Genomic DNA, 23,764 nt, shown 5'->3' with positions numbered 1-23,764 from the left:
TTTGCCATATCTGTGAGCACCTGTCCTATTATTTACTTGAAATTTTTCTTTGAATCAACTTACTTTTTTATTATGGCCTCATCCTAATTAATAATACTTGAGAAATCATGAGCTTAATATTGAATTATACTTTTTTCTAAAATATTAAAATTAATACATAACCATTTAATAAAAATTTACCCATGTACTACGTAAAATGTTCTTGGATACTACTAATGGGATGGCTGTCACATTTTGGAGAATACTCAGCTAACCCATGCTAGATCAAAGAGCCCATCGAAAAACATTTTCAAAACTGTTTATTACTTGATGATATTCCACTAGCAGCTCTTTTCTCTGTTACGGCAAGAATAGCTCTTGCCCATGGTAGTAGATTGGGAGACTTATAATTTCTTTTGAACTTTTCATTCCAAATATCAGTCCCTACTGCAGTGTCATTAATCATTAGCTAGAGTGATTGACTTGCTGAGGACAGTTTAGAAATCACTTGTCACTTTCTCACCAATGATCACTCAAAATTTGCAATGGATCCTCGTGAAGGTGAACAGCTGAATCTAATATGGTCTGCTAGCTAATTTCTCAGGCTCTTGTCTCATTATTTTCAGCTGCTGAAAACAGTGATGGTGGCATGAGATAGATGCGAGTAAGTGGAGGCTGATGATGAGATAGAGTTGGCAGATAGCCGCCTTGTAGCTAATCCTAATTATCACCCTCTTGCAATCGCCCTGGGAGATGAGGTTTAGTTCTGAAGAGATGAAGTCTAGACAGAGACAGAAAGTTTTCTTTTCTTCCTTCTTGGTTTCTTACCAAAGATTGTTAGAGGATTTCATTGCAACTCCGGCAGCCACCTTTCCTATTGTGGTTTCAATCTCCGTGTTTGGAGCTCAATTCAGTGTATTGCACAATCATTTCCTGTGGTATGGCCCAATGTCAAAGAGTATTTCTAAGATTTTAGTTGATTTGACTACCAAAAGGAAACAAAACATACAAATAGAATTTTAATTTATAAATAAGGCAGAAGCACAGAACTTAAGAATTCTTGTAGTGCTTATAACTTGGGAGTCACGTTGGTGTTTATGGTGTCTGTCCCTCCTCCTTCTCCCTACCATCCCTCCATCTCGTATAGTGCTGTGCTTACCTGTCCATCATGTGGGCTAAAAGTACTCTGATCTTTACAATATCTTCGTGAAGAGGATTAGAATAGAGGCTCTACGACCTTATTTCTTCTAAGGAAATTCTACTATGGGTAGAAGGTGTTTCTGTTTGTTTAGTTTGTAACCTTTATTGGGCACTAATGCTTGATGTGAATTATTCCATTTGATCTTCATGGTCATTCTAGAATATTTGTACAATTATTATCTCTTATTTTCCAAAAGAGGAAACAAAAAAAGAAGGTTTAAAAACATTTAGAGAGGTTTAAAAATGTTTATTTTTCATTGAGGTTTTTGGTGCTGGATCTGTGATTTCAAGTCAAGTAAATTCTGGCTCCTCACACTTTAACCATGCAGCTCTTTTCATTCTAGCCCATATTTTTCAATGTTTTGGTCATATATATTCTTATCCCTTTAATGGACAGAATGGAGACAGTAATTTAGTCATTTTCTCAGTTTCCTATCCAAGCTGTCTAGGCCCCAGGCCTCCTGGAATCTTCCCTCTGGGCTCACCACATCTTGTTACAAGTGAAGCTATTTATAATCATAAGTCTACTGGAGCCCAAGAGGAAAAAACTGGCTCAACTGTTAATGGGTTCTAGTAGGTATGTAGTCAGACATGATTGATTTTGTTCTGATAGCTGTTTTTCAAGATGATCATCCGAGTCCTTACCCTGAGGTTACCTGTGTATTAAATTTGGAGTGAGGCCAATTACTGGCTGATGTCTATCTAGTGGCTTAAATGGAATGGCCAAGGAGTTTAGGTCTAATTCCTAGTGAATGAATGTACAAATTAATCCCGATGTTGTTCAACAGAAAACTTAACCTGGTAAGGTGGATGGAAAGGAAGGGAGGGTAGAAAAATGAAGCTTGTGAGAGCGGGAAGTGTTTCAGTCTTACTCTCTTGAGCAAGGCACGTTGTCAGAGTTCAGTACATTTTTGTTGGATGGATAGATAGATGGATGGATGCAACAGCTTGAGCGAGCCTGGTGCCCGTCTTCCTGCCTTTGACTCGATCTCTGCATCAGACGAGAAGCCTTCAGGGCACCTCTGCTGATGCTGGGGTGGACCGTCTGGGACTGAGGGTAGGAGCTGTCAGTCCCACTCTTATTTCTCAAGTTCTACATCACTTTTCCCAAACTTATGTTTTTATCCTTGGCCTAGCAGTGAGTAAACTTGACTACCACCCTCCAGGCTTATACTGGGTCACTGAGGAGAAAATAGACCCAGGACTGATGTTGAAACATGTTCTCTTGGGAGGAGGAAGCAAAAGAAATAAGATTAAAAGGTAAAGAATGCTCTGCTGAGCAGGCTTTTATTAATTGAGTGGATTACCAAACCCAGGCCTGCTAGAGATACGATTCTAAAGCATTTCGGCATCTCACAGGGGCTGAAATGTGAGCAGGGAAAGTCATGCTTATTGGTGGGTTTCTCTCCACTGCTGGACTCTCAAGGAATTGCCTCCTTTTTCATTAATTAAGTCATCTCTGGAAATCATGCTCCTTTTTCCACTTTGGCAATAAATCTGGTGATCTTTTTGACCTCATTTGTTGTTGTTTGAGCAGTTATTTTCTGCAGCTCGGTAATGCTTTGATGTTAAAAGCCCCCAAGTGTCATGCTATGAACTGGATGGAAAATTCTATTGCTCAGAGTCCTCTCTGGCTGCTTGACCTTAGTAAGACCCGTGTGCAGTTAAAACCTTGCTGTGCTTTCCCTCAATTTTCTTAAAACCTATCCTCCCATTGGTTGTCTTGAGGGGACACAGTTTGATAATAAAGATGTTTGTGAAAATTATAAATATCAGTGGCACAAAATTGTTTATTTTTCTGAATAACAGTCTGTCTATCTCATAAATAAATCCTCACTGCGTGTCTGGGTTTCACCTCTTTTGGACTTGCTTAGCTTATTCAGTTTAGTGTCTTGTAAGATGTTTGCTGATTTCAAAAAGTTTATTTATTTATAAAGCAGTTGAAGGCTACATAGAGAGAAAGTTGAAAATATTCTTGACCTGAAGGAGGTGCACACGCACATTGACAAACACAAAAACAGTCTAATTATCTTTCCATCGTTCCTCATCCTGGTAAATAGCATCTAAGTTTCACGTTATATGCACCACTCCACATGATTCTTCTCTAAAATCCACAATGTCTTACAAGATTAAATTTTAAAAGTTATGATATAAGTGAACCTTTGCAAATTATGATATATTTTTACAGAGTAAATAAAATGTTAGGATTGCTGTTATATCTAATTATCATCATTTTCTATTTAATTAAGTTTTAAAATTTTTTATCTTGAATATTTTGGCCTGAGGTTGGGGTACGCTATCATTTGAGCTCATCATTTATGTCTCAACCTTTATTTGGTTGGGGGGAGGGGGGAGTTTCATTTTGTTTGTGTGATTTTTCCTCCAAATGATAAAGGTTTGGGCCTTTACTTTTGGTTTACAACGTTAATATTTTTATTTGTAATACAATATATAATGGCTAAACTTTATTACCAGCATTTCTGTACGCCTATTGTTGTATGAAATGAATTAGGAGAACTATTTAATTTAAAGCCCCATTTTAATTATACCCCCATAATCTTTTGTTGGGATTTCATTGCCTTCTAATGTGGTGCCCTGAAGGATATATAAAACATCACTAGGCAGGAGATTATTCAACTGATATTATGGCTAATTTCTTGAGCTTACAGGGATATATGCACATTGTGCAGGAAAAAAAACTACAAGGAGATAAAGAAATTGCAAAATGTCAGAACCATTGGGGAAATGTTAAAGTTTGTCTGGGTTTTTGGACACTTTAGCCATGGAAAAGATAGTGTACAGCCTTCTGTTCATCTCTTTTTGAATCTTCCCTGTATCCTCTCCCAAAGAAAGCAGCCAGAAAAACCATCTTCAACATAATGAGTGGGAAGAATACTTTTCCTTAGACAGTTGTCTGTTTCTCCTTAAGTACTGTGAACACATAATTTACAAACAGAGGCATATGTATTATCCTGTTATAGATGTAAATATTCTGAAAGGCCTGTCTGTGGCGTTTCAGGAGAACCACTCTAGATCCATTGAGATCTCTATCCTGGGCTGTGCTTCTCTCACTTTAGCATGACTCCTCATCTCCTGGGGATCTTATTAAAATACAAGTATGAATGCATCAAACTGAAAAACAAAGGAAACAATCAACAAAATGAAAAGGCAACCTACAGCATGGGAGAAAATATTTGAAACCAAGTGTCTGAAAAGGGGCTAATATCTAAAATACATAAGGAACTCAAACAACTCAATGGCCAAAAAACAAATAATTCAATTAAAAAGTGGGCAAAAGACCTGCATAGACATTTCTCAAAAGAAGACATCCGAATGGTCAACAGGTACATGAAAAGGTACTCAACATTATTAATCATGAGGGAAATACAAATCAAAACCACAGTGAGATATCACCTCATATCTGTTAGAATGGCTCTTACGGAAAAGACAGAAGATAATAAGCGTTGGTGAGAGTGTGAAAAAAAAGGAACCTTTGTACACTGTTGGTGGCAATGTAAATTGGTGAAGCTATTATGGAAAACAGTATGGAGATTCCTCAAAAAATTAAAAACAGAACTAGCATATGATCCAGCAACACCACTTCTGGCTCTATATCCAAAGGAAGTTAAATTAGTATCTTGAAGAGATAGTTGCATTCCCATGTTTATTGCAGCATTCTTCACTATAACCAAGATATGGAAACAATCTAAGTGTTCCTCAATGGATAAATGGATAAAGAAAATGTAGTATGTATATACAATGGAATAGTATTCAGCCTTTAAAAAGGAAGGAAATCCTACAATTTGTGACAGCATGAATAAACCTGGAGGACATTATGTTAAGTAAAATAAGCTAGACACAGAAAAACAGATACTGCATGATCTCACTTAGATTTTGAATCTAAAAAAGTTGAACTCATAAAAGCAGAGTATAACGGTGGTTGCCAGGGAGTGAGGGAAATGGGGCGATCCTGGTCAGAGGGTACAAAGGTTCAGTTATGGGAGGGGAATAAGTTCTGGATGTAATGTACAGCATGGTGACTATACTTAATAATACTGTATTGTATACTTGAAATTTCCCAAGAGAGTTGGTCTTGTGTTTTCACCACCCCCCAAATAAATTGTAACCATGTGAGGTGATAGATACCTTAATTAGCTTGATTGTACTAATCATATCACAATGTATACATATATCAAAACATCACGTTGTACACCTTAAATATATAAAAATTTTATTTGTTAAGTATACTTCAATAAAGCTGGTGAAAAAAATAAAATACTAAGATTCTAATTCCAAAGATCTGATTCAGAAGGTTTCGGGTGGGGCCTGAGATTCTGAACTTCTAATAAGTTCCAGATGTTGCTAGACTCTGAACACTGACTTGCAAGGAGAATTGTCTCCTAAAAATATTCACTCACACAGGAATTACAGAGAATTGTATTGAGAAAGTATAGTCAAGATAGAGATGTAGTGGGAAAGACACCTGGGGAGGTGCGTTCGGGTCACAGTGCTTACTTGCTTGGAATATTTGAAAAACCGCCTTGCCTCGATAGTCAAGAATGTGTTTGTTGGTGTGTGACCCATCTCCGTTACCGTAATTAAAGTGGTTGAGGCTGCTGCATTTAGAAAGATTTCTAGCAATTAAGACACCTGGGTCCGAGTGTATCATGTTATATAAAACTCTACTGGAGTTAATACGGCTTTTCCCCAAAAATTCTAGTAGATAACAGGCAGTTCTTGGCACACTTTGATGTTTTTGTAAATAATATGCTGTATCAATGTGAAAGGAAAAAATTCTCTGGGAGTTCGCCCCTGAGCACCAATCACAATAGAAGGTGCCTTTGCTGCTGTTCTCCTGGGCACTGTTTGACTCAGTTTCCTGGTGATTGTGGTGAAAATGGCCATGACCCCCTCCTGAGGGGGGCAAATGCTCTCGTGTCAAAGGAGTATTTGTTGTCTTCTCTTCTGAATATTCCCCTCGGAGAGTGCTGTTTGCTATCTTCTGTTTATTGGCATATTTGAAAGTAATAACAATAATTTAGAAAAACATCCCTTCTGAAATGCCATATTTCGAAATATCAGATTTACTGGTTTTAAAAGTATGAAAACAAACTGAACCCTGGCAGCCTCGCTAATCTCATTCTGTGGAAAATGTCAGTTATGAGGCCTTGGAAGAGGTGGGCAAATCAGGAACGGGAGCACTTTTTAATGATATTAGCTTTGGCAATTAAAATCATTGCCTTCTCAGGAGTGCTAAATGGGTGATTTCTGCCAGCCAGCTACTCCCAACGGTTGTTTCTAAGGCTTCACTTTCAATCAATCATCAAGGCCTGTCGATTCGGCCTCGGTGGTGTTTCTGGAATCTATTTGTAACTATCCATTCCCACTGCAATTATGTTCTCATCTTCTCTCACCTGAGCCATTACGGGAACTTGTTAAGTGGTTTCTGCAGCTCCTAGTTCATCACAGTCCCCTCCGTCTTTTGCTGCTGGAGTCTTTCTAAAACCCAGGTCTCATCATCTCATTCCCTTCCCTGAAGACTCGTTGTTGACTTTATGGTGCCTATAAGATGAATGGAGACTTTTAGCATAGTGTCTTCTACCAGCCAACCTTAAGAGAGTGTCACTTTTTCTTCACCCCCTCCTCCGGCTCCCTAAACTCTGCTGGCTGCAGATACTTGGATATTTTATTAAACACGCAGTGCATTGTCTCATGTCTTTGCCTTTGCTCAGGTTGGACCCCCTGCCTAGACTGTGCTTCACCACTTCTCTACTTGGAAAGCACAATTTTTTGTCATTCAAGAATAAATGATATTTCCATAGGAAAGCCTTCCTGAGCGTTCCTTACCCAAAGAGGAAATCTCGTTTTTCTTTTACTCTCCCACAGTACCCTGCTCAAGCTTCTTAGAGAGCATCCCTTGTGATGCATCGTAATTATTTATGTGTCTGTCTCTCCCACTAGGCTGCAAGTTCTGAAACTGAGGTCTTGTTTCAGCCATCTTTGTATAACTCAGGCCTCTAGCAAAAAAGCTGGCATATAATAGGTGTTTAATGAATAGTTGCTGAAGGTTGGTGGATGGGGAAGATGGAAGGGCAGGTAGATCGAAAAATGAAAGAAAGAAATGGAGAGATTTAGTCTTCCTTAGTGAAATAAGTTATTTGCTCTTGAAAAATTAAAAGAAAAAGCAAGATATATATACATACATACATATGCATATATCTACACATAATATGCACAAATAGTTCATAGTGTGACTCCAAAGCTATGAATCTCTCTTATTAGGTGATCTTTATCAGCAATAGGACCTGATAATTTCTGTTTTTAAGGACTGGTATTTTCTTGTTTTGCTTGGTCCTAATTCTGCGTTTTTTCCTTATTCTAGAATGATGGAGGTCTTCGACTTGTGGCTAATTCAATGGTGTGGGTTCCAGAAGGGGGGATGCTGCAGATTACCAACAGAATCTTACAGGCCGAAGCTCCGGGTGCCAGTGCCTCAGAAATCGTCTACAAAATTACACAGAACCACCCCCACTTTGGTAACTCCTTTTTCCTTTATGATTTCATCAGTGTATTCAGCAGTCTTGGACTTGCTTTTGTAGGATGCTATGCAGCAAGCCTATGATTCCAACAAACTTGACTTTCTAATGCCTCACACATCCCCTTTAAAAACAGAAAAATCATAATAGCTATCACACTGTACACATATTATGCACTAGGTAGTATGAGAAGTAATGTAAATGTAAAGTATATGTAAAACCTAACATTTAAGTTTCAAAACAACTTCTTTTTAAAACAGAGAAAGTAACTTGCTAAAAGTCACCTCGCTAATATATGTCAGTTTAATTTTAAAGCTCAGGTTCTCAAACTCCACAGTGTGTCCTTACCAGAACATCACCAGTCTTCTCCTTGTTGAGACTTTAAAAAAAAAAAAACTTTACATAAGAACGTTTTTCAAGATCTCCATTGTTATTTCCACTTCTTGCAAGATAGTAGAATATGATAACCTGAATAATTTCCCATCATCATCACCTAGAAATTCTTGATAAAAGATAATAAGAATTATAAGGTGTTCATAGCTGACCTCCCAAGAATAGAGAGAAATCTCCAGATGCCGAAAACAAAGAAGGAACTGAAAGCCAGTCTTGCATGAGCTAATCGCATAGCTTCCCTGCGAGAGGTTGTGTGTGTCTTATAATCCAGGACCTTGGGATTTAATGCCCATGCAGAAACAGAAAGTTGGAAGATCCTGCCTAAGACCAGGACTCTGGAAAGACCTACCTTCAATTAGAAGGACAGAATAGAAAATAAGAAGCTCACCTGAACAGAGAGATGCCAAAGAAACCCACCTGTCTTTCCCAGGGCTCAGAGTAAAGCAGAATGTCTGCTGAGAATTCAGAACTTCAGGCCTGTTTCTCCCGCAGATCCAAGGTTAAGTTCATCATGTGCATTGTCTGAGAAACCCAAAGCTGACACATTAATGTGAAGATTAATCTCAGGCCAATGATATTTCTTGGGTATTTTGCACAAACTAGTAGAAAATTCTACAGAATGTCCACCCTCAACTCCAGGCCACATGGGATTCTCACAGATAAAACCACTGAACATTAGCTCAGAATTCAGAATTACAGAACATATGAGGAAACAATCTATTGTATCATAACCAAAACAAACAAGAAGATTAAGACGCCAAGGATTTCAAATAAAGGAATGATCTTATAAAAACTATGAAATAAGCATATTTAAAATGATTTAAAGACATAAAAGAATGAAACTGTAAGGAAATAACAAAATGCTGTAAAAATAAAAGAACAGGCAGGTAGATTTTTAAAAAGAATTAGAGATCACCTAAAAATGAAAATTATATTCATTAGAAGTAAAAACTCACTTGGCATGCTAAATGGCAGAGGAATAATAATCTGTTTTTCCTCTGGGTTTGCAGATTTTAAAAATTATATAATTTCTGTAGTGTGGAAAAATTTTTATACAATTTAAAAATAATTCTAATATCTAAAGAGACATTGAAAAGCATAATCTAATCAAGAATTGATATTATAATTGTAAAACAGTCAATCTAGCTGGGGTGTCATTTATTATAGTTGTGTAACCTTGGGGAAGGCAAGTGTACCCCTTCAACCATAGGTTTCTGTGAAAGGTTAGGCTAGATAAGTTTTTTAACTTTTTATTTTAAAATAATTTTAGACATACTGAAAAGTTGCAAAATTAATACAAAGAGCTCTTGATTACACTTTACCCAGCTTCCCCCGATGGTTACATCCTTATATAACCATAGAACAATGATCAAAACCAGGAAATTAACATTGAGACAATGCTGCTAATTACTCCACAGACCCTGATATTCAACTTTGCCGTTCTTTCACCCCCTGATTTTAAGCTGGATAATGTTTGTGTCTTTTTCAGCTCTAAAAATCTTTGACTCTTTTGATGTATTAAATTCTCTACCTTTATCTTGATCATTAAAAGCCAAAACATTAAACCCCTAAATTTCCTAGATACAGCCCAGTAGTCCAATATTCTGTTTAAGTATTAAGTAGAACAATGCTGAATTAAATGGTTTTTAAGCCATTTCAGCTTGATAAATGCCATGTAGGCTTGATTGTGACCCTTTCTTGCTGTAACTCTCTTAATTACCCTCTTCCATGAGCATAATCCTCTTCTCTGTGTTCAGAGCTCCCTATTAGTAATAATCAGATCACATTGCCCTTAGGAAGCATTCAAGAGTGAAAAAGGTTGTAGGAACTAGAAGCCCACTTAATACAAATCTACTTACATCTATCTATCCCAGTGAAGTGAATTATGAGGCTCTTACTTCATTGCCACCCTGGCTTCTATGTACTCCCTCATCACTTTAGAATGTTCTAGTTAAACTTTAGGCTTTTTGTGAACTGGAACTGGACCAAATGTAAATTGCTTTTGTGGTATGTGCATAAAGGACCTAAGTTCAACCACTTGCAGACTCATCACTGTTTTTGGGTGTAAGTTTAGACGAGTTGATTAATACTTGGGACATTTAGCTGCTTTGCAGGTTTGAAAGTAAATTTGATGAGATGGTTTTAATGAAGTAGCTTGAGTATCATTTGAAAGAGAATCTAACTTAATCCAACACACTACCAACTCTAAATTATTTAGCATAGGGTAAGAAAGCTTTAATACAGATTATCTCAATCCCCAAATAATTTATGGAGATTCCATTGAGATTCCAGTTCTTAATACCTATTAAATTTTCCCTTCAAGATTCTTGGTTAAAGTATTGACTTCAGTATAAAGGAAATCACAAGTAAAGATTATTTTCTGGTTTTTAAACCTGAATCTTCACATATTTCAAGGGTCATCTCTTTGTTATATTATAATAAAAGCAGTGGTGAGGTACCACACAAAAGCTCTCACCTCACTGGTGTGAACCCCACAAAGTACTGATACATCTTCCTGTCTATTCATGGGCTGATCACAAAGGCACCTTGTGTTCAAGATATCCGGTGCTGAACTCTTCATCTTCCCTCCAACCTACTCAACCCATCAGTGGCATCGCTTTCCCACCTACCACCCACCCTAGTAGGTGATTCTGATTCCTCCCTCTCTCTCACCCTTCACAGCCACATTTGTCACGTTCTGTTGCTTCCACTTCCTTAGTGACTCTTGTATCTGTTTCTTTCCAATCTTATCTCTGTTGCTTACCTCTTAGTTCAGGTCTCTACCTATCATCTCAATTTTGCAGTAGTCTCATAATTGGTCAAAGTATCCACATAAATGTTAACTACTATTGTTACCATTTTTATAGAATAAAGCCCAGACTGTTTAACAGGACTTTGAAGCCTCATAGGCTCTCTGTATTCTGATCACGTGCGTTCTATGTTCTAAATCAGTTTATGCCATTCACCTACTGAAAATCTCACAGTGGCTCCCAGTTGCTAATGGGGGCTGATCTTTATCTTTGAATCCCCCACCCTGAAGGGTCTATCACAGTAGATAGCACCTAGCAGGTGCTTACTGACTATTTACTGAATTGAAATTAGTGCAATTAGTCAATATCCTGTGATTTCTGTTAATCTGTATAGCATGGCAATGATTTTTTTTCCTGAAAAATAGGTTTGTTTCATTAGGATTTGTTAGGAAAATTCTGCTTAGCTTTTCTATTATAAAGCAGAATAGTTAGGAAATTTATATTTAAATATTTTCTAGCCTTCTACTCTTCACATTTTCATTATAGAAATCTCCTTTCAGAATATTTTGCAACTGTAGTCACATTCATAAACAGTCCACATCCTGGAAAAGCATGCTTATTAGTAGTATCTTATGAGCAGAAGTTGAACCAGGGAGAGATGGGTAATGGAATTTGTGACTTAGATACAAATGAAAAATAATACAAGAAAGAAACTAGAGTGAGTTGGTTCTCCACATGATTATATAAAGAAGAGTACTGATGTTTTTCTCTTATTTCAGTATTTTATCACCATCTGAGATACTATGCTCATTTTTAACTTGAATTTAGTGCATGTAAATATTAGAATAAGTATTTCCTTTGAGTAAGAAAACAAATTTCTCTAGAGTAATCAAAATGTGCTATCAATTGCCCAGTATGTCTTGTGTACTAAAATCTGCATATCCTCCTACACATTTTAAAAACACAGTCTCTCTGTCTCTCACACACACACGCACACGCACATGCACGGTCTTCTCTCCCTCTTACTGTCTGAGTGGATAGGCAGGCTTCTTTCAGATTTACTGTTAGATGCGTTTTCATGAGAACATGGCTCTGCTTTCAGCACTTCATCCACTCTTCTCTGTGGTCTTCACTTGAAATTTTAATTGTTTCTGTAACACCTCTGTATTTGCATTCTCACTTTAAGAAGATAGTAGCTTCCGGTGAAGAATGAGCAATGGAAGCAGATTGGTGTTACTGGTGATGTTGTTTAGATTTAGATTTCCTTGCTTCAATTCGAATAAAGTTTAGAGAGTAAAGGAGGAGGAAACATGATCAGGTGCTCAGCAGGGTACATATGGGTCTGTGAACACAAAATAATCAGGATCAGTAACAGAGTTTCAGGAGCAAGAAGACGAGCTTCAGATTCAAATCCAGCTCCTTTACTTACCATTTGTGTGACCCTGAGCAAGTTATTGAACTTCTCTGAGCCTAAAGAACTTTGTCTTTAAAATGGAGATGATAATAACATCTTCAGGAGGATTAAATAACATAACGATGATCAACATTCTTTTTAATAACCTATGAAGTATCTACTATTATTCTCACTTTACCAATGAGGGAAAGAGGCTTGTAAAGCCTAAGTAAGCTCATGCACCTGGACGTGGTGGAGCTGAGTTTGAACCACCTCGTGAACTGCTTTATGCAGTACCTGCCATATGCGTTCCAGTGTTAGCTATTATGATTTTTATTGTACGTAATTCTCCCAAGAATAGCTTTTTGTGAATTTTTTCTAACTTTCCGTTGTGTTTACACCAAAAACTGATTGAAGAGCATTTTCTGTTAGATAGAAAGTTTGGGGTAGAAATGAATCCATTCAGTGCCCAGAATTTGAGTATTTGAAGTATTCACCACTGTTTGGGTCTCCTTATGTAATTTTAGTAGATATGAGTCAGTAACTTCATACATGAATTGCCCTTGAATGACTTTTCATTCTTTTAGCTCAAAGACTGGGAATTCTGTCTAACGGCAGACTTGATGATATCAACTGAATTCTGTATTAACATCCTTTCCTTCACCTTAGATAAAAATTAAAAAGTACCTCATTTTTTTTCTGTTAAAAAAAAAGTGGTAGGAAAAGAAACGAGAGCTCTGACTTACTTTTCACAGGGATCCTCACTAACTATGTGGCTTTCCTAGGGGAAGTGGTCCTTCTGGTTAACATGCCTGCAGACAGCCCCGCAGACGAAGGTCAGCACCTGCCTGATGGGAGGACCGCAGCCCCCACCAGCACCTTCACCCAGCAAGACATTGATGAAGGCATCGTGTGGTACCGGCACTCCGGAGTCCCAGCCCAGAGCGACTCCTTCCGCTTTCAGGTTCCGTCTACTTCCTGGCTTTTCTGATGTCTAGATAGTCTGATGGAGGTCCATCACCCTTACTGATAAGCAACTCAGTTAATTTTCTGTGATTGCCTGGAAATCACATTTGGGGGAAGAAAAAAATGTAATTAATAGCATTGTGAGAGTTTTTTAATCTGTCAGTTCAGTCTTATGGATATCCACAAGCAGAGTCATTCCACAGCAAAAAGATTTATGAGAGATAATGGCTAAAATGTTTTCAAAATATTCAAATGCTATATAGAGAAAAACATTTTCTTTTCTCAAAAGTTCTCAAAAAATTCTTTTTTCTCAAAAAGTTAAAAATAGAAATACCCTATGACCCAGCCATCCCATTACTGGGTATCTATCCTAAGAACCTGAAATCAGAAATCCCAAGAGTCCCTTGCACCCCTATAGTTCATCGCAGCATTATTTACAGTAGCCAAGACGTGGAACCAACCTACATGCCCAGAAACTGATGATTGGATAAAGAAGATATGGTATATATATACACAATGGAATACTACTCAGCCACAAAAAAAGACAAAATTGGCCCATTCGCAGCAACGTGGATAGACCTCGAGGGTATTATGTTAAGCGAAATAAGCCAGTCAGAGAAAGATGAACTCTATATGACTCCACTCATAGGTGGAAGTTAACATATTGACAAGGACATCTGATAGGTGGTTACCAGGGAAAAGAGGGGGTGGGGGGAGGGCACAAAGGGGGAAGAGGTGTACCCACAACATGACTAACAATAATGTACAACTGAAATCTCACAAGGTTGTAATCTATCATAACATTAATAAAAAAAATATATGTATATTTTTGCAGCATTTACCGTCTTATGGTAAGATCATAGGCTTTGCAGCCAAACCCAGTAGGTTCATATTTCAGTTCTGCCACATATTAGGTACACAACTTTGGGCAAATTACTTGAGCAAAATCCTTGTGTTTCAGTTTCCTCATCTGTAAAGTAGAATTATTGTGAGGATTTAGTGAGTTAAGACGTATAAAGTATTTAGAATACTGCCTATCACAGTAAGCACTGTGTAAGAATTTGTTCCTACCATTTACAAAGGTTGGTCAAATGCCAGTGCAATAGACTAAATGTTTATGTCTCCCCCCAAATTCATATGTTGAAATGCTACCCCACCCCCATGTGATGGTACAGAGATGAGGCCTTTGGTTGGTGTTTAGGATTAGAGGAGGTCATGAGGGCCGTGCCCTCGTGAATGGCATTAGTACACTTAGAAGAGTCGTGAGAGAGGTTGCTGCCTCTCTCTGCTCCCTGCCATGGGGACACAATGAGAAGTCGACAATCTACAAGCCAGAAGAGGGTCCTCACCAGAACCCAACTATGCTAGCGCCCTGCTCTCAGACTTCTAGCCTCCAGAACTGTGAGAAATAAATTTCTGTCATTTATAAGCTACCCAGTTTATGGTATTTTTGTTATAAGAGCCCAGCCAGCTAAGACAACCAAACCATAAGGAGGCTCTCACTAAATTAAAGAACAAGAAATTATACTGGGGACATTCTCCGGCTGTTATGAAATATAATTAGAAATTAATAGTAAAAGGGTAGAGAAAAAATTCAAACCGTTTGGAATTTTTTAAATAGTCTCCTAAGTAATTACTAGTTCTAAAAGGAAATCAAACCGGCAAACTATTAAGAAATATTGATGAGAAGGAAATAACTTATCAAAACTTAAATGATGTGGAGAAAATAGTACTCAGAAGAAAATGAATGGCCTTATGCTTTTATTATTGAGCAGAAAAGCATGAAAATAAATGGACTAAATATTTAACTCAAGAAACTAAAGAACCACTAAAACCTAAGGAAAGCAAAAAGAAGGAATTAGTAGAGAAACGCAGAAGAATTGATAAATTATACAATGCTAGAACTGATAAATGAGTACAGAACCTGATTCTTTGGAAAGACCAATAAAATTAGACAAAGCTCTGTCAAGGAAAATTTGGAAATAAAGAATTGAACAGAAATTCAAAAGAATGAGGAAGGATGAATGAGAAAGAGCATTTAAGCATAGATACAGAAAAGAATGTGGGACAGTGTCAGAGACAATATAAAGCAGCCCTCCTGGTGATCAGTCCCTCTCAGTCTAAGGGTTTTCTTTGTCTAGGAATACAGTTGGGGATTAACTACTACAATCTCTCACCTTGTTAAAATCATCGTCCACTTTGCTTCCGCTGCCTGGTGTGCACATCTTCATTGCCTGACTAATTTGTACTGTGTAAAAGCTGTGCTTTTCCAGAGAGCAGGTTGAAATGAGCTTGGAAACCATTAAAAAGAGATTATACCGAGCACAATGAATGGCCAAGAAGTGAGCAAACATTTGTGCCCTTCGCCCCAGTTAACTTTTCATTTTTAGCACCTGGGGACTCAGCAGTCCTCAAAGAATGAGTCAGGATGGAGGCAAAGACCTCAATCAAAAGAAGTCACCCCAGCAAACTAGAATCCTCAGATCTGCCTTTGCCGTCCTAGGCGTCTGGATGAAGAATGTTATCAATAGGAAGAGTTTCCCTGGAAAGGGCCTCTCAGCACCTGCTCAAAATGATATTTGATTGCTTTTGCAAGTTGGTTACTAAGTGGGTAATTATAAAATAGCAAAAGTTACTGATTTTCTTTTTAACTAACTTGCTAGAGTTTAAGACATCCAATTAAACATTATTACTTAGAAAGTGGTTCCCTTTGGAGAGTCGTAACACTTTTCAAAATGTGTTTAGTACTCCTACTTGAAATCTCCTTCAAAACCTATGGGATATTCTTTAGAATATCCTCAATAGTGACAGCATGTCATCCTTTGGAAGTGGATTTTAAAATATAACCAAGTAGCCAAAAGTCATTCGGAATCATGTCTGGTCAGAAGAATAGTAATTATTTTCAGTTAAAACAGGGAATAATTATGAAGTAACAAGCTCATTTTTCTTACATGATCTGTGAACTCCCTCTGAAGGCATTCCAAAAAGTGCATTTTGAACACTGACAGCACTTTATTACAAGTATGAAACAATTCTCTGAGATTATGTTCCCCTGACTGTAAAAGTTTTGGTGTGTTTGTTTTTAAAGTCTCCTTGTTTTATAGCCTTAACTCATATTTTGACTTGAAATGACACAGACACTATAGCTATGTGCTAAAATAAATGGTTAGCAATTTTTTCCATTCATCATTTTGGTGTCCTTAAAGGATTTTAGACTAAAAAAGATGCTGTTCTTATGATTCTTTTCTTTCTTCCCTTCTTTTTTTTCTTTAAAGCAGAAAATGCAATACAATGAGTTGCATAGATTTAATTCTATTTTCATGTTGATGTGCTGTCATGAGCCGTCAATGCATCCCACCTGTTACTTTTGCATGTAAGCCTTGGGATTTATGTAATACGAGTGCTGTTAGAAAATAGAGCATGTCACAGTGAGAAAAACAGCGTGCACTTTCATGTCACTTTTGGCATTGGAAGGAGCCCTAGTTTTGGTGTATTCAGATCACGTTGACACAGCCTCAGGGGATGTGGTTGGAAAAAGACCAACATATTTTACACTAGTATCCTTACTAAGGAAGCTAGAATTGATGCCCTTGCTTGGTAATATGCCCACATTTCATTACCTGCACAGGGTTCCATTCCTTTTCTTCAAGAAAAAGGAGAACATATTTTCCTCTTTCTTACTTTCCTAAAGCTTCCAAATTGAGTCACATTGGTCAATAGAAAGATCATGAACTTGCTGACCTGGTTAAGTACTGACCTTTATTGGCTTTGTGACTTTGTCACATTGCTTAACTTTTTTGACTTTCAGTTTCCTCATCTGTAAAAAAGGAGATAATAATATCTGCTTAGTGGGTGTTAAATAAAATAACTTTTGAAAAGCAGCTAGTACAATGCTGAGCCCATGACAGAGGTTCAGTGAATTATAGTTGTTGTTATTAATATTATTTATAGTGACACCATAAGATGTCTCCTTGAAAACATTTGGATGTTCTGAAACTCAAACTGCAGGCATATAGTGGCTCAGGATACTGAGAAGACAGTTTTTCTGTTGAAGTAACTGTAGAAGACTAGAGAAAGAGCTGCTATTCCCGCCTTTTTCTCAGGATTTACAAAACCCTGCCCCCTCTCACATGGAGCTGATGCCACTGCACATGACACACAGGCCTTTGCAGTTCTTGTAACAAGCCTAAGTCGGAGCAGACAACAGGGAGGAGATTTTAAGGGAGCCGCTCAGGAGCACTGAGGGAGGAGAGAAGCTGTATAGGAAAGCCTTCATTTTTTAGCATTTTTGAAGCAGGAAAAAGTTGATTTGGGGACTACTACCCTAATTGTTAGCGTTATTAATCTTGTCTTGCAATGATAAGGCTGAGATTTGTCATTTGTAGTCAAGGTGTAGATATCTGTGCTGGGTAAAGATTAAAGACATGGAATAAAAATCTCGTCTTTAACATGTGTTAATATATGCTCATAATGCTTGAGACATTATGTAGCTATCAAAAATTTTTTTTAAATATGTTTAATGATACAGCAAAATGTCATATTATTATGTTAAGTAAAAATGTAGAATACACGTTGTATATAAAGTTTGACCTTTTGGCATGGAAAAAAGATTAAGCTGAAATGCATCAATATGTTAATAAGTATAATTAACAGGTAGTGAAATTCTATATAATTTTGTATTTATTTGTACTTTCATGCATTTTCAGAATTGCCTAAAATGATTGTGTATCTTTTTTGAAGATAGTAAAAAATTAATATTAAAATATGAGGAGCAGAATGAAAATTATAATGCAGGAGTGTATAGAATTCAGTCAGACGGTTTGGCAGGGGGATAAACACGTACAAACATGCTTTGCCCAGCAGAGGAGAGGCTCACCAGTATGACGTTTCTTTTCAGGTGTCCAGTGCCACAGATGCCCACACTCAGCTGGAGAGCCGCGTGTTCAACATCGCAATCTTACCACAGATGCCTGACGCACCTAAGCTCTCTCTGGGAGCATCTCTCCACATGACCGTGAGTTGGGTGGGAGAGCTCGTGGTTTCCGCTTGGAGGAGGCATGCTGATGGGATTTGGCAGACTGTCCTGTTTTTGTACCTGGTCAATGCCTGGCCCAGAACGCAGACAATACAGACAATACCAGCCTTGTAAACACATTTCTCATTGACTTGAAAAAGAGACTTAAACTTTCCAGAGTGAAAGGAAAGTTAAGTGGAATCCATCTCGACCTGCCATCTGTTGCTCCTGTTCCTTTTATAGCATTCCAGACAGTCACAGGGCCTCTCCTTGAGTAGTTAGAAAGAATTTCAGGCTGATGTCCATTTACTCAATACCATTTGGGTATAATTGTTCAGCCAGTTATAGCTCCACCTAGCTGGAGAAATTGTTATGCCATGTTTTAGAAGGCCTATTAGAAGTTTCCTTTCTATTATAAAAGTTTCCTGGAGAAGGTGATATCTGTGCTGAATCCAGAGAGATAAGTAGCAATTATCCAAGTGAAAGTTCTCGGGGGGCGTATTGGAAGGAATGGAGAGGTCATGGCACAGGGCACTACCAGACGTCCAAACAGCACATGCAAAGACCCAGAGGTGAGAGAGAATGTGATTGCTGGGAAAACTGCAAGAGCTCAATAACACTAGAGAAATTAGGAAGGCAGAGGACACATGGTGAAGATATGGAGGTCAGTGAGCTAGATTGCAAGAGGTCTTGCATGGTGCGTGGGAAAGGATGTGGGCACATGGAAAGGTTTGAAGTGAGGTGACAGTTAAATTGGTACAGGCATGAAGCTTAGTTCGAACAATTAACAACTCCACTGTAACCCTATATCTAGGGGTATGTAATGCCAAAACCCCTCTTCTAGACAGAGCCACAAGCATACAAGACCTTGTAAATTAATCATTATGGATCCACGTTTTAGCTAGCGCCCACATAATTACACTCCAACGTAGTGTATCAGCCTTGAGCCACAACAAAGAGAGCAGCTATAGTTTTAGAAATTATGGGTCTGGGGCATGACAGAGACATAAAGGGGGAAACAGAAAGTTTTTAATGAATAGCTGGTATAGGCATTTCCACCATAAACCGTAATTTAAAGAAATCATAATTCAGCAGCACCATAAAGTCTATAATTCATCATTCTGACTGGAGGGACTTGGATCAGAATTTTTTCTAAAGTGTAAAGAAAAATGTGCATACATGTTTCTTGCCAAATGCTAATGCAGTGTTATTTTGGGTTTTAGAGGGAAAAAATGGGCCAGGAGCCATGAAGATGGCAGTGCTCCTCCCCTGTTGCTGTGGATCTCTAGGGACCTTTGAAGTTACTTAACCTTTAGGGTCTCGGGTTGCATGTTTGCAAATTAGGTCTGTCCTGTGTAACTTACGGTCAAAAAGGTTAATTTACCATGAAGTGTGGTTGGCCTACTCTTTTATTCCTTAAAATATACACTGTTTATATTTCCTTTGACATTAATTACGGCCATTACTATAGGACACAATTGTAATCTGACAAAAACACATTCTCAATTCAGTGATTCAGACTCACCTAAGCACACAAGTTTTGCACGTATTTGGTAAATACATTATGAATACATATGCTAAATACATATATGGCATCCACCTCTCCATTCATTCAGTCATTCAATCATAAATACTTCTGAGCCCCTAATTTATGCCAAGTGCCGTGGAAGACATTGGAGATTCAATGACCATAAATCATAGTCTCTATTCTCAAAGAATTTAGAGACAAGCAAATAAATGAGCAATGACAATACAATGATAAATGCCATGACAGAGCCATGATATGGCAGCAATAAGAGGATATCTAGTCCAGTGGGGCGTTGGGGAGGGTCATGGAAGGCTTCCTCTAGGAGGTGCACAGAGCTGGTTGAAGGGTAAATTATCTCTAGAGCAGGGTCTCACACTTCAGCCTGCGTTAGGGTCACCTATAGGGTTTGTTAAATCACAGATTGCTGAAGCCCACCCCAGAGTTTCTCATTCAGTAGGTCTGGGGTAGGGCTGAGAATTTGCGTCTCTGGCAAGTTTCAGGTGATACTGTTGCTGATGCTCTGCTCACCACAATTGAAGAACCACTTATCTAGACTAGAAATAAGGGGAAATTTATTCCAGGTAGATGAGCAGCAAGTGAAAAAAATATGTAGACACTGGAAAACATGACATGTTTGAGGAAGTATGGAGAGTTCCACTGGCTACAGCATAAATCCCTAGGTGAAGAAAAACAAGAAATGAGAGTGGGATCATGAAGGACATTAAAGATAGGATGAAGTTTCCATTTTAAATTCTGTTGGGACAAGTAGGATGTTGAAGGATTTCTAGCAGAGAAGTGACATGATCAGATTTTCAGTTAGGAAGATCATTCTGGCTGCAGGGTAGAAAACACCTTGGACAGGGGCCAGACAGGGAGCAAGGAGGCCAAGAAATAATCTGTTGCAGTCATCTAGAACAGGAGAGGTTAGTGGCACGAACCCCATGCAATGGCAATAAGAATCAAGAAGTAGTGAGATCTCAAAGAGATGCTTGCACAGCCAGTAGCCAAGAGGTAGAAGCAGCCTAAATGTCCTTCAGTGGATAGATGGATAAAGAAAATGTGATGTGTACAACAGTGGAATATTATTCAACCTTAAAAAAGGAGGAAATCCTGTCATGTGCTACAATATGAATGAACCTTAAAGACATTATCCTAAGTGAAATAAGTCAGTCACAAAAAGACAAATACTAATGACTCCACTTATGTGAGCTATCTAAATTAGTCAAACTTTTAGAACAGAAAGTAGAATGGTGGTTGCCACTGTGGGGGACAGTGGGGATAGAGATAGGGAGAGAGAAAAGGGGAATTGTTTATAAAAGGTGTGCTCATTTAGGACAGGTAAGAAGATCAGTAGATATTCTGGGTGGAAGATAAACCTTTGAGAATTGTTAATGGCAGGTAGTGGTTAAATCCTCAAGCATAACTGAGATTCCACAGGAAAATTGTATAGACTGAAAAGCAGCTTCATTGAATACCTGCCTAAAGGGAAATTTGTTCTGTGGCCTTTCTGTAACTCTGTTATTCATCAAATATAAGCTCCTTGCATACTTATGTATATAAAAGATGTATACATGTATGTATAATATTATAAGATATATATAAACATGTGTGATACATGCATATTTACCTATCAATAACATAGCATACGTTAGTGTACTATTCTGCTAATAAATTAATGGATTCCCATCAACTCACAGTTTTCCAAGTAATCCATCCACTCTTTGACTTAGAAGATCTTTAGGGGCAAAATCTTTGATTAATTAATCATGGTATCTTCCTCAGCAACTAGCACAATGCCTGATATAAAGCAGTCTCTCTTAATGTGAAAGATAGAATATTTATTATTTCCATTTTCAGATGGTTGCAGTGCTCAGGGTTGCGTTGCCCATGGTCACCAGTTGAGGGAAAGGCCTTGAATAAGCCTTTCTTTCCTGGTTTCTTTTGTTTCCAGAATGATTGCTGTAGCAAAAGTTCTCTTAAAACCACTCCTGTTGGGACTGGCAGCAATCCAGTTAAAGCAGCTGATTTCTTTTGTGATACAGACTCACATCTGGACGTGCTGTATTTGTTTATGGCTGCAGGCTTCAGTGTCCATGTTTTTTCTTGAGACCTTTCAGAAACTAGTAGAATTATTATCTGCATCTCTGGAAATGTTTCTTTATCCTTGGAATTTCTGTTGTGCTTTATCTGAGCTTTTCACACTACTTAGCATTTTCTACATTACAGCTATTTATGATTTTCCCCTACTAAAAACTGAAATTCCTTGAGAAAAGGGTCTATATCTGATTCATCTTGCATCTCCCACAGCTCTTTGCTTGGTACCTTGCACATAGTAGGTTCTTACTAAATATTTCCTACATGAATATATGAACAAATTAATTTTGTTGTCCTAACTAAACTATTTGAGAACCTGATTTCTGGTAGGACCGCCATTTTACTTATTTGATCTTCTGCTCATTTTTTATGGGAGTCGAATTTCTCAGGCCCACCACGGGCTTTACTGCTTTGGTAGAATGACAGTCAGCTTGTGAAAGTGATCTTTCTTTTAATGGAGGGTGAAATGATAATATTGTTTATAAATCCTGACCTGGAAGTTTAAAGGTTTAAGACAACACACTTTGCTAAGGCGTAAGGGTTAAAATATTTGCCCCTCTAATTCTTTAAGTGACGCTGAAATACAATGAAAAATATTCTAAAAAGTTACTGATGGAGTTGTTTTAAGAAATATTTTTATTCTTTTATTTCATAGCTTAATATTTTCATAATATTTTTCATTCACTTAAATTTTTATCAAGTACTTCCATGTGCCCTGTGTTTGGTGCTTGGGATCCGTCCATGAATGAACAAAAATCCATGTTATCGTGGAGTTTGGTTTCTCTTGGGGAGAAATAGACAATAAGTAATACGCAAAATAAAGAAGTAACTCATATATTGCAAGTTAGTGAGAGTATTGTGGTAAAACAAAAAGTAGATCAAGGCCAAGGGGACTGGAAATGTAGTGGTGGGAGCAGGAGAAATCTAGACTGCAGTTTTAAATAAGGTGGTCAGGGTGGGCTTTATTAAGACAATGACATTTAAAGAAAGATTTGCAGGAGGCGAGAGAGATAACCACGCAGATAGCTGAGGAAAGAGCATTCCAGGCCTAGAGAACAGAGGCACTGATTTGGAAGCATGCTAAGATGCTCAGGGGACAGCAAGGAAGCCACTTTGGCTGAAGCGAGTGAGTGAGGGCGAGAGTAATTGACATGAATTCACTGGGGTGCTAACCCGGTGGTAGGGGCGGGGGCTGATCATGTGGCCCGCATAGGCCATTGTAGAGACTTAGCTTTTATTCTGAGTAAAATGGAGAGCTATTGCTGGGTGTCGACCAGAGGTCTCCTGTCCTCTTTAAAGGGATCGCCCTGGCTGCTGTGCTGAAATAGACTGTAGGGAGGACAAGAGAGCAGCTGGGAGACCATCCTGGAAATCCAGGGGAGAGATTGTGGCTCCCAGCAGGTGGTAGCAATGGCAATGGGGAGAGGCATTGGAGTCTGGATATATTCAGAGGTAATATGGGGATTATGAAAGCCATAATTCTGTAATCTTCTTTTCTTGACAGTTATTTTAATAAAAAAGTGTCTTCTGTAATGATTTCTGTGAAATTTAATCTCTCATTTCTTACTATGTTTAATTGATAAATATTGAGTGTTTCAAATAGCCAGTATTAAAATTGATTATACTTTGATCTATCTCAACCTCAGTATTGCTGTCTTCAGAGAATCAAGTCCTTACTTTTTCTACCAAGAGTCTATTTCTATTAGTAGAGAAATAGTATCCATAAATCCCATAATAAAATATCTATTATCTTAGCTGGAACATATTTCCCTTTGCCATAGTCCTGTGTCCATGGTAATTCTCTCTTCTTATCGCTTTATTGTTAGGGGCATGTAGATTTTCAAAAATATCCCATAATACTCAGCAAATTTTCAATTTATTCTGATGCTTTTGAGATTAAAAGGTGGCAAA

The 23,764-nt window shown here is 37.9% G+C and overlaps 1 protein-coding gene across 5 annotated transcripts in view; it reads left to right on the top strand.

Annotated features, from left to right (window-relative positions):
• The window catches only part of FRAS1 (Fraser extracellular matrix complex subunit 1), a 426,477-nt gene that overhangs the window by 282,930 nt on the left and 119,783 nt on the right, over window positions 1-23,764 (top strand). For all 5 annotated transcript variants that reach the window (XR_011538148.1, XM_070612755.1, XM_070612754.1 and 2 more), the window contains 3 exons: window positions 7,562-7,715; window positions 13,037-13,215; window positions 18,115-18,231. Coding sequence is in view for 4 of the 5 variants with exons in the window: in XM_070612755.1 (XP_070468856.1) it covers window positions 7,562-7,715; window positions 13,037-13,215; window positions 18,115-18,231 (450 nt within the window). In the remaining variant the exon portion in view is untranslated. The remainder of the gene's footprint in view (window positions 1-7,561; window positions 7,716-13,036; window positions 13,216-18,114; window positions 18,232-23,764) is intronic.

This window comes from Equus przewalskii, chromosome 3 (genome assembly GCF_037783145.1).
Source record: "Equus przewalskii isolate Varuska chromosome 3, EquPr2, whole genome shotgun sequence".
Taxonomy (NCBI): domain Eukaryota; kingdom Metazoa; phylum Chordata; class Mammalia; order Perissodactyla; family Equidae; genus Equus; species Equus przewalskii.
The sequence above is the reverse complement of the archived record's forward strand: the minus strand, read 5'-3'. Positions and strand labels throughout refer to the sequence as shown.